The 11,283-nt window shown below is 34.4% G+C and overlaps 3 protein-coding genes across 4 annotated transcripts; all 3 read right to left on the reverse strand.

The window, feature by feature from the left end:
• On the reverse strand, window positions 774-2,860 carry LOC107624239 (low-temperature-induced cysteine proteinase-like). 2 transcript variants are annotated; one of them, XM_016326724.2, is made up of 4 exons: window positions 2,250-2,860; window positions 1,936-2,090; window positions 1,637-1,774; window positions 774-1,531 (listed from the first exon to the last, which is right to left on the reverse strand). In XM_016326724.2, the coding sequence occupies exons 1-4, from the start codon at window positions 2,722-2,724 to the stop codon at window positions 902-904; spliced, it is 1,398 nt and encodes a 465-aa protein (XP_016182210.1). In that variant the 5' UTR covers window positions 2,725-2,860; the 3' UTR covers window positions 774-901. The 2 variants fall into 2 exon arrangements, with proteins under 2 accessions (XP_016182210.1, XP_016182209.1); XM_016326723.2 differs by having other exon boundaries at window positions 1,858-2,090; window positions 2,250-2,855.
• LOC110267965 lies at window positions 8,570-10,064 on the reverse strand. Its single transcript, XM_021113830.1, has 2 exons — window positions 9,444-10,064; window positions 8,570-9,248 (listed from the first exon to the last, which is right to left on the reverse strand). The coding sequence occupies exons 1-2, from the start codon at window positions 9,565-9,567 to the stop codon at window positions 9,013-9,015; spliced, it is 360 nt and encodes a 119-aa protein (XP_020969489.1). The 5' UTR covers window positions 9,568-10,064; the 3' UTR covers window positions 8,570-9,012.
• On the reverse strand, window positions 10,133-10,996 carry LOC107623547 (abscisic acid receptor PYL11-like). Its single transcript, XM_016325871.2, has one exon. It carries the CDS (start codon window positions 10,902-10,904, stop codon window positions 10,335-10,337), a length of 570 nt encoding a protein of 189 aa, XP_016181357.1. The 5' UTR covers window positions 10,905-10,996; the 3' UTR covers window positions 10,133-10,334.

Raw genomic sequence — 11,283 nt, forward strand, 5'->3', positions numbered from 1 at the left:
AAAAGAACCTGGGTACTACCCAATGGATAATTTAGCTCAGATAATTGGACTTAGTTACCTAATTTTGGCCCATTCTATTTTAAGAGTTGACAAGTCCAATAAAGCTTCTTCTAGATTCGTAACTTTTATTGTTTACATAAAAAAATAATGGAATAAATTACCATTTGTACCTATGAAAAATATTTTTTTGGTTTTCCACGGTATCCCCCAACCCGGCAGGTCAAAGACTAATCCGTTGCGGTACTGAGCTCCATTTAAGGGTTTGCCGCTGGCCAATGGGTTGCTGCATGCACAAGGCAAGATTCGAACCCCCGACACTTGCTTAAGCGGACTAGTGAGCTAACCACTAGACCAACCCAACTTGGTTTACCCATGAAAGATATAGACACTGATAAATGTATCCATATAAGAATAAAACGACAATTATAACTACAGAAGATGACTTATGTGTGCCAAAAGTATCCTAACAGACCAATTGCATAACCAACATCCCGATACTTTTGGCACACGAAAACCATCTTCCATGGTTATAATTGTCGTTTTACTTTTATATGAGTACATTTATCAACGTGTATATCTTTCATGGTATAAATGGTAATTTATTCAAAATAATGTGTAGAATTTTGGATGTGCCACCGTCTTAATTAATTTCTTAAGCATGTTAGAATTGGTGCATGTCATGTTCCTCCCTAACACATGTTAATTGTGGTCTTAAAAAGTTTGTTTTAATAAAAGAGCTTTTAAAGTTATCATCAGTCCTCCAATTACTTTACAAAAAAGAGAAACTTCTTTCTAAGCAGGAAAAGGAAGAGAAAATACACTAGAAGTGTAAAGCAAGTACATAATAGATAACGGTAGAGAAAATCCATGCTGCATCTTGAGACTACAAGAATCCTCAGATTCAACGCATTGCAGCAAATGAGTTCTTTCTTAACTGAAGACTGTGATGTGTGTCTCTTGTTTTTTGTTCAAACTTGGTCCATGGAAACTTGTGTTTTCCCATCTTTCTCTTCTTTGCAGCTACTCCCATCAAATCTCCAGCATTCTGGAGGCAGAGTCCATATTCAACATCACAAATGGGGTAATCACTTGGGCAGCAGTACTGTGTTCCAGTGCAGCACACAGCATTCTCATATTCACAGCAACCATAGACAAGGCAGGAATCAAACAACTCAAAGAGGCAACAACATGTCTCGTCCCCCGGACAATATGACAAGTCACCACATTCACTAGGAGGCGGAGGCGTTGGTGGTGGTGGTGGTGGTTGTGATGGTGGAAAAGGAGGGCTCTGTGGTGATGGTGCAGTAGTGGACTCTTTGGTTGGATAAGAGGCCATGTAATTGATTGCACAAACTCCATATTTCAAATCAGTGTTCCTTTTTATGTAAATATATCCATCCATTCCCCAACCTGTTCCCCATGAATTCTTCACTATCCAGTAATCTTCATCACCCTCTGATCCATATCCCACTATTAATATTGCATGGTCAATATCATCTGGGTTACTTGAGCAATCTCCATCATAGATGCCCTGTTCAAGAAAAGAAGAATCTACTTACAAAAGGGTATGCTGCTAACATTATTTTATAACATGATCTAATTTTACTGCTATACTCTTCAGGAAAACAACACTTACACCAATGTATAATTGAAAATCCAATGAAGAGCCATGTATACCAGCACTGATAGGTTGCTTCACAGTAGCACACAGAAGAGCACTATCTGATTTTGCCACATCATTGTATCCATCAATGCTAACAACTTTGTTTTCCTCCTAATTTATGAAAACCTTAAATAATTAGGCTCAAATTAATATAATGAGGCTACTCAATATTAGAATAGTGAGGAATATGTAACCTTGGTAATATTGCAGCTACTATCTACACCAGTGTATGGGTAATCAGTTTCAGTATCTATGCCACCATTGTTCATTACCCATTCAAAAGCATAGTCCATGTACCCTCCCTCACATCCATCATTAGTTTTGTCACAATCCACAAGTTCTTGTTCTGAAAGGCTTATAAGGTCCCCAGTTACTATTGCATTTATCCCTTCTATGGCCCCAGTGGAGGAGAATGCCCAGCAACTACCTACAAAACACATTGAATCAGAAAACTTAGTGATAAGAAAAATTGAAGATGAAGAAAAACTTGACATATTAGAGAGCTAAATACTCAAATACTTAAGTTATTAATGCACCAAATTCTTAAAGCGACAGATATTTAAGAACTGAGAGATTAGAAAATTACCGCAATTGCCTTGATCCTTCACACTAGTTACAACTCCCTTCTTCCTCCAATCTAAGGAGTAAGGTGTATTCTCACATGAATAGTCCTTGACACTGCTGGTGAGTCTTTTGTTCAATGGCTGCTTCACCTTTGAAATATATTTATTCTTGAACTCTTCGTTGCTCATATCAGCAAACCTATTCAGTCCAAGACGGTGCCCTTCAGGAGAGTTTTGATTTTGCATTGCATTCTTCTCTACTATATATCTCAGATTCCTCTTGAAATTCTCCAACCTTAATGTTGCTTCTTCTTGATGTGTGTAGGACTTTTTGTGTTCCTGCTTCCATTGTTGGAAAAGTTCAACCACTTTTTCCTCTGATGGAAACTTGTCAAGCTCAAGGGATACTATGGAATACTCACTTGGTAAACAATAACATAGAATTCCCCATGAAGCCACTATGAGGAAAAGAAGTTGATTTTTCTTGTTTGAACTCATATTCTTCACTGGTTATCAGTGATGCTTGTTGTTCAACCATCTTTTGCTTATAAAGTGATTGAATACAGGCCTAACAGTCAGCAAAACAAGAATCTGCAGTTCTATTTTCTTTTTTTTTTTTTTTAACCTTCAACCTTTGGGAATTATAAGAATATTGAATGAGATGGGACCTCAAAGACATAGAAATGACATATATGAACTTCATGTTGTTAAATTTGGCACCAAACTTTTCTTTGATAGTTTCTACTAGTCCTGATATTTAGAATCATTGACTTGCCAGTAAAAGAGTATCTCAGCAAAAGGATTAAGAAATCTAACAGTCAAAGTCAAACAAACAGGAACGTTTCCTTAACCTTGTATTGCAACCTTGGACTGGTTGTTGAAGTTAGCTAGAATTATCAGTTTACATATATCACAGTCAAAGGTAAAATGATAAATATTGATTGATCATTGATCATAAGCCAGCTAGACAGTTCTTCTTGATGAAATCTGAAAAATTTTGGTGTGCACACTTTGGTCCTGAATGTCTGTCCAAAATTTGTATAAGATCATATTTAAACAAAATTTAATGAATTGAATTAAATGGTGTTAGAGTGGACTTGGACATATACTAAGTTTGGGTCTTCTCCATATATGCTCTGTATTTCTCTGTTTCTGCAACCACTAAATGCATCTAAGGCTAAAACTTCATAACTTTCAAACTTTTAAATTACAATCAATCAATTATAAGCTTATCATTTTGTAAGAATTGAGAAAGAAGTTCCTGTGGAAAAAAAAATTTGGGTACGTTTGCCATGAAGTGTAGGGGTGAGCACGGGTTGGTTTGGTTTGGGTTTATGGTAAAATTAGAATTGAACCGATCAAAATGTAATTGGTTCGGTTTGATTCGGATTTGTCATTTTTTGTACATGTACCCGAACCAAACCAAACCGATTAAGAACGGATTGGTTCGGTTCGAATAATTGGGTACCCGTTGACTTTGAAATTCATAAAAAGAAAACCAAATTTTTATCTTAAAAATTCAACAAGTACAATAAACATGTAACATTAATAGAAATAATCCAAACATGTTAAACACCAAATACATTAAAAACTAAACTCAATTAAATCCAAACATATTAATAGTGAATAATCATTGTCTAATAGAAAATCTATATATATTCTTAATTTTTTTTATTTACTTAATATATGATTGGGTTCGCAGATTGGTTCGGATTTTACACCCCAACAACCAATACCCGAATCAATTACTAATAAAGGCCATCAGTTTGGTTCGGGTTGGACCCGATTACCTGTTAGTTCCAGAACCAATTTAATTGATTTGGTTCGAGTTAGGACGGATAATCGGGTACCTGCTACCGTGCTCACCCTAATGAAGTGAGTGATGCAGCAAATTAGTGGAAGAAATAATCAAATATATTTGTATCTCATTTATATATTTTTTATTCATTTAATCAATTAGTTTTCAATTGATGGCTGAGGATTTTCTTTTGTAGAATGAGGCTACGTAAGTGATACACATGCAATCATTGTAAATCACATGCAAAGTTTCAGTTTGACAATCCAAAAACAGAATCATGTTACAACTTGTAACGTACTTCTAAAATCGGCCAGTAAATGTCCAAAATCGTTGTCGAAAATTGTTCAAGTAGCTTAATTAATTGGCAACTTGAGAGTGCTACTTTTCATAGAAAGCATCACATATAAAATAAAAGTTCACAACACATGACATGTTGATCTTCTTGTTCCAAATACATGATATCAATTCCAAACTTGCTAGTCAGCATCAGTAGAGCGGATAAGTGAGAATTTTTACGAGACATTTTTATATTATAATTATGAGTAAAGTATCATTTTTGTCCTCAACGTTTGGAGTAAGTTTTATTTGTGTCTCTAACGTTTAAATCGTTCTATTTGTATCCTTAACATTTATAAAAGTGATTCAATGTTATCCTACTATCAATTATACTAACAAATCAAATTATATTTTTCAATTATTCTCACTTGGATGTATTTATTCTCAATTAGGTCTCACTTGGATGTGTTCGATTTTAATATTATGCCCACTGTTTGTGTTTAGATTCAATTATGTCCCTAGAAAAGTGAATTATGTAAATGTTGTAGGAATTAGTTTCAATATTTGATGAGCTATTTTTTGGAGTATATCATCGATTTTATCCAGATATTTGTATTCTAACTTCAAGAAGAAATTTTTAAAACTCAAACTAAAAGCGCTCATGATGTGCAGGATAACATTAAATTACTTTTACAAACGTTAGGGTTACAAATAGGACGATTTAAACGTTAGGAACACAAATAGGATTTACCCAAAACGTTGAGGATAAAAACGATATTTAGTCTATAATTATTCTTTGGCTATCTAACATCACTCATACAATAAATGTTGGTCTGGGTAATTTCTAATCAGTCATTAAGACTTGAGCTTACGAAGCTGTTCAAAAGAGAACTTTCATCAAGTTCTAACTATTCGTCCAAAATATACTCCACCTCATATACTAGCGTGCATTTTTACTGTAAGATTGTAATTTAAAGGCGATAATATATTGGTGAGGAGATGGATTGTTTTGCTTTTGGAATAATGGGTTTAGTTTTAGCTTTAACAGGCGAATTTAAAATGTGTTTAAGATACCAAAAGAAAAATCCAATATTAATTTGGAACACAATTGAAATGCGAATAACTTTAACGGATCAAATTCACAAGTCCTGTACCACAATAAAACAATGCGTATGCATAATTTAACTTGCTTATATCTATAAATATATATTTGAATTTTAATATATTATAACTTTTTAGAAAGTATACACTACTCCATATATTTAAATTGGCTTAAACACATATTTTATATGCTAATTCTGGACACATAATATTTCGTCACAAATTATCAGTTTATATAATATCATTTTTAAATATATCTTTTTTAAGGATATCTAATGCCATGTTTTTATTATATATTTTTGTGCCGAATTTTTTATACAGGATAATACAATTGTAACAATATATGTCGATAAGAACAAAGTCAGACAGTACTACAAACAAACTTATCAAAATAATTCTAATAACAGTACTGCCATACAGATTATAACTCGGAAAGTCTGAACTTTCTAGTAAAACTCGACTCCAAAATCAATATATAAGACTGGCCTAAAGGTGTATTACAACTTAACTTATAAGTCGAAATATGGTGATGTGCTCTTTTTTCTTTAATAACATATCTTTATTCTTACTTTTAATTTTCTCTATTAATTTCATTTATCATTATTCCTAATTGAACTATAAGTCATCTCATACACAATCAATCAAAATAAATCATCCAGCTATGAATCTTCAAAATCACATACATGTGATTCAGCTCACTGAATCTCCGACCGAGATATACGTCCTTATAAAATGCTCTCGTTATCGAGTTATTTGCAACTGATTTTTCCTATACTAGAATAAATTTGCGATTTGAACAGTCAAATCCCAAAAGTAATATACAAATCAATCGATATTAAGTCAAACTGCTTAAGCTTATTTAAGGAATATCCTGATCCATTATTCAAATTCAGTGTTCCTTACCGAATTATAATTCGGCTTTTAAGCAAATCGCAATTTCTACTCCTTTATTATCTGATAGGCAATTTCATATACTATCCACAAACAAATCTTCTCCACAATCCAAACAAATATCCAAGGACATACTAGTCCAGTAATCGATTAGTAACAATATTCAAACCACAACAAGTGACTTAATTAACTAATCAAAATCGAGCTATATTTCGACTTTCAAACACATAAGATACTAAGCTATCTATCATTTCAAACAACTCGACATCTATAAATCAGAATCATTTCAAACAATCCAACACTTATTATAAGTCAAAATCATTTCAAAATAAATCGACCTATAAATCGGAGCAAATCCCATGCTTATCGACATCGTATACGCTATGTCTACAACCAAATTCTAAATCGACTTATTATGTCGGCTGACCGATAATCACTATAAAATAATCTACTCCTATAAATTAGTCAAATAACTCAGCAGCAATTAACACTACCTATCTGACATATCAACAATGATCCTCATTGATTACTATCAGGCATACTTATTCAATCTTGTAATTTCAAAGCACAACACATATCAATTAATCTCTTTTTCATACTATCTATTGTTATTTATATTTGCCAAAACAGATTAGCGTTTATTACTTTACATTTCTTATCCATAGTTCTACTCATTTTCCAAATAACACAGAATTCCTACCACCCATGAGAAAACAGATATCCATAAACTAAAAAACAATCTCTTGATTAAATGCTTGAATAATTATGCTAATTCGAAATTTCTAATAGAAATATGAAAGTAAAAAAGGCAACTAAAATTGTGTACTGATAGATGATGTTATCAAAAAAATTGAAAGGACTTGTTCTCTTCGTTGATGGCCTTGGAGTGACTACTACCGCAATTGTTATTTTTGAAGTGTAGTCGTCGTTGTTACCGGAGTTTTTCTAGTCCTCCTCATCACCTCGTCCATTTTGATTCAAAAGATCAGTTATCCTCCAAATTTCTGCTTTCAGTAACTCATTGATAACTAATAGTTCAGCTATAGTGAGGAGAGGAGAAAGTGAATTGTTTTGCTTTCCGCCATTAATTATAACTTGCAAAAGAGGATAAATAATCGGACAAGAAAAATGATAGTGGGATTAAGTAAACTCGAGCCCCACAGTGGAAAGCAAATGCTCCTGCGTAGTATAAGTCTCAAAATATGTATAGCTCGTCATGTTCAAGGATTGGGTTTTTTTTTTTTGCCTGAAATGGAAGATGTATACATTGACTTCAAGAGAAACGGTGAAGATAGACACCTACAAAGACACTCTAACACTTAAATTAGCAAGAGTAAAAAATGAGTATAATGTTATTCAGAGTGAATAACGTATCTTTTACATGTTTAGAGTTTGATATTTATAGAATGTCACCTCTTTAAAAAGGTTGAGATATTTGTCTGATCTTTCAGTAATTGCCTTAGTTTATTTATTTTCGAGTGGGTTATTGATACTGAGATCTTCTCTAATCGAGGATAAGTCACGTTTATTATTTCACTTGGAATTCAATTTATAGATATAATTAGGTCGGACTATAAGTAACAAATCGGATAACAAAAAAATTAATAAAAAATAGCTAAAATTTATTTTATTTAACATTCATTATGTCACGACCCAAAATGAGCCATAACTGGCGCTCAGGAAAATAACCCCAAGCAAGCCTAACCGACTCAAATATAAGTTGAATAGGAAAGTTACAAATATTTTAAATAAATTTAAAGTATCTAGAATGAATAATTACACATTTTTAATAAGAGATAAAATAAATAAATATGAATAGATCCTGCCTGTAACATATGGATCAGATGACGTCTAAGAACTCAACAAAGAATGGGTACCCATTGCAGATCATTGAACAGAAGGCTCACATAACCAAATAGTTATTCCTAAAAAATATTTTTTGAAAAACGGAGTGAGTTTTGCAACTCAGTGACTAGACAATACATCTATAATTCACATGAGACCATATAAATATTATTATCAAAGTAATTTTAATTAGAAAATAGTAGTTGATAATAATAAGTGAATCAATAAGGGAGTTCTCATATAGAAAGCAAATCAAAAGTCCACATATGGGCGGCTCCACCTCTATGGGTAGCCCTTTTCTCTAGTGTGTCCGTACGGAATAACAGATCCAACGTGTGGCCTACACGTTAGGCTAGCAACGTTTCTGCTAGCTAAGATCTGAGCCAGATGCATCTAGGTTAACGTCATAACCGCCGTTAACTACGGTTTTCTAATACGAGCCTCCCAAACCAATTCAAAACATATAATTTCAAATGCAACCAATCTTTGATCTTTCAAATATATATAGTATCAAATCAAATCAGTAATACTTTCTAATCAAAAATCTTGTTCAATCATATGAAATGTTGAATATACTTTACAAATTCAGAGCATATAAGTAAGTATCTATAATACTTTAATGTTACAAAAACACATATTCAAATAAAATCGCATATTCTGAAATAACACAAAACTTCATCAAACATGTATACAGTCTCATGTGCAGGTTAAAAATCTGAATTTTACAAAAATAAATATTTAGTTCTAATAAATCCATTATTAAAATCAAATTCAAATCCTTGATTGATAACTTGTAAGTATAGTCATGAATTCAAGCAGCATATATCAAAATAAGTATAAATGTAAAGCCAAATAATTATAAATGTAAAGTCTACTCACAACTTGGTCCCGAAGGACCGAAGATATCGAACCCGGAGTGCCAGAATCCAAGGTGAGGAGGATTTAAGTAAAATGAAACGAATGAGCGCATAATTTGGATTGAGACGGTGGCAGCAACTTCCATGGCTACATCGCAGATGTACATCAACAACTCCAACCGTTTCATGACAGCACCAATACCAGTACTCAAGATAATTTCCAGCAGAAATACAATAAAAGTAGAGCGATAATACTAAAACAGAGACATATTATCACAATTAAAACCAGAGCATGTAAGAAAAGAAGAAAATACAGCAAAGTAAAGGTGGACGCGTTACAATTTCATAAATGGAGTCAGAACAGGAAAAAATTGTGCTGATTTAGAGACAAGAATGAAGGGGGTGTGGGACTGAGCAAGACCAAAACAGGAACTGAGACGGTTCATTACCAGTGTCGTCGATGATGCTCTCCTGACGACAAGCTCCGTTGATGGCAACAGCAGACGCGACGATGGTGAACGGCTCCTTCTTCGGCGTCTCCTCTCTCACACTCGTCCCCTCTCTCGGACGCATCTCTCTCGGTTCTGGCCTCTGATGGCGACGCAACTGCGAGCTGGACGCGGCTGGCGGCGACGCGACGGGACACGAACGGCGTGCTCCAGGCCGGTGGTGATGAGGTGCGGCTCTCTCTCTCCTCGCATGGTGGCTCGGCGTGAGCAGCTCCCTCCTTCCTCCTCCCTTCTCTTCTCGCAATCTCCCCTTTTCTTTCTTTCCCTTCTCCCTTTTCTTTCTCTCTTTTCTTTCTTTCTTTTTTTGTGAGAGTATGGGTGTGTGTGCTATGAGGAAGAGGGTGTGAGAGGAGTGAAAGTGTGTGCGATAGTGAAAGGTGAGTAAGTGTGTTAGAGGAGGGTTAGAGTTTGGTTTAAAAAAAAGAGGAAGAAGGGTATTCTAAAAATTTTACAAATTAATTTTAACAACAATTAATAAATATTAAATAAAATTTTGTCTAACTTTTTTTTTACTTTCTAGCATTATTGAAATTTAAAGACTTATTTTGTGTAGTAAAAGAAAGATATGAAAACTTTAAAGTCAAGATACTTATTTGATGCTAAAATTTATTTGATCAAACCCATACATATACAACGAAATATGTATATATATAACACATATAGGGATTAATATATCACATTATTAAAGTAACAAAGTGACCAAATAAGAAAAGAGAAACTTACTATATCAACAGCTTACATAGACTGCTGAAAAAGCTACTAAATTTCTAAAAATGAAATCGTCCTTAATTATACATTACTAAGCATGCGATTAAGTATGAACAAGGCTTATTACGTATGGTTCCGATTGATATTGATTCCTTCTGTGATCTTAGCCAAGGACCTAAGATTGCAACCAATGATGGTATCTGTGAAAGAACAGGTATCTTCGCCGCTACTTCCCGCCGGAATATCCACCACATATGACTCTATAGCGATGGTTTTGCCTCCAAACCTTTCTTCCTCTTCATGCAGAGTAATGGTGGAGCTATAGTTGAGAAGCCTATGATCACCACCGATGATGCTGAACTTGAGGACATGGTGAACATCATCAAGTGTGTCTAAGCGTTCCACGCTAACCTCAGCAGGCAAGCCAGACATAATTAGGACCTCACGGACGCTGCCAATGCCGCCGTCGCCGCTGAGCATGGTGCAACCCGTGATGAACTGTTTGTATCCCTGTGGATGCTCAAAGCGCTTTATCATGGACCATACTAGATCCAAGGGTGCGTTTATGGTTTGGACCATGCTTGAGGTACACTGGTTTGATTTGAGGTTGCTGCTGGTGTTGTGGTGGTTCTCCATCATGGCTTCCATTAATGGTGAAGAAGGATCTTGATTTTGATTGTGGTTGCTAAGCATGTGTGTAAAGTGTAAACACCTAATTATCTACATAAGGCGGTGTTTGGTAGTGATATTTTTGTGTGCCGCCTCAAAAGGCATTGTTTTCAGCATCTATTTATACCTGAGTTGGAGAGTGTGATGTCAGCTAAGTACATGACAAAGTTTTGAGTTTGTGAGCAAAATAGTATAGTCGCTATGTTTTGATTAACTTGCCACACAAGTTACAAGTGATTCTAGTTTCCTACTTATAGATATGCACGGATTTATTGTCTTTAATATTTATTACATACATATCTACTACTTTAGCTTCCTTAGTTATACCGGACACGACACGACATGACACGGGATACGTCGACGTGCGAATTCTAAAATCTTATAACACACGAAACACACATAT

The sequence above is a fragment of the Arachis ipaensis genome, chromosome B10, assembly GCF_000816755.2.
Source record: "Arachis ipaensis cultivar K30076 chromosome B10, Araip1.1, whole genome shotgun sequence".
Classification (NCBI taxonomy): Eukaryota; Viridiplantae; Streptophyta; class Magnoliopsida; order Fabales; family Fabaceae; genus Arachis; species Arachis ipaensis.

Excerpts from the sequence above, each read along its gene's own strand:
- LOC110267965 (XM_021113830.1), bottom strand. The coding sequence starts at position 9,567 with ATGCGTCCGAGAGAGGGGACGAGTGTGAGAGAGGAGACGCCGAAGAAG. Across the intron at positions 9,249-9,443 it reads GAGCATCATCGACGACACTG|TATTATCGCTCTACTTTTAT; the intron begins GTAATGAACCGT and ends TCTCTGTTTTAG.
- LOC107623547 (XM_016325871.2), bottom strand. The coding sequence starts at position 10,904 with ATGCTTAGCAACCACAATCAAAATCAAGATCCTTCTTCACCATTAATG.
- LOC107624239 (XM_016326723.2), bottom strand. The coding sequence starts at position 2,724 with ATGAGTTCAAACAAGAAAAATCAACTTCTTTTCCTCATAGTGGCTTCA. Across the intron at positions 1,775-1,857 it reads GTAGCTGCAATATTACCAAG|GAGGAAAACAAAGTTGTTAG; the intron begins GTTACATATTCC and ends TTCATAAATTAG. Across the intron at positions 1,532-1,636 it reads ATTTTCAATTATACATTGGT|GGCATCTATGATGGAGATTG; the intron begins GTAAGTGTTGTT and ends TTTCTTGAACAG.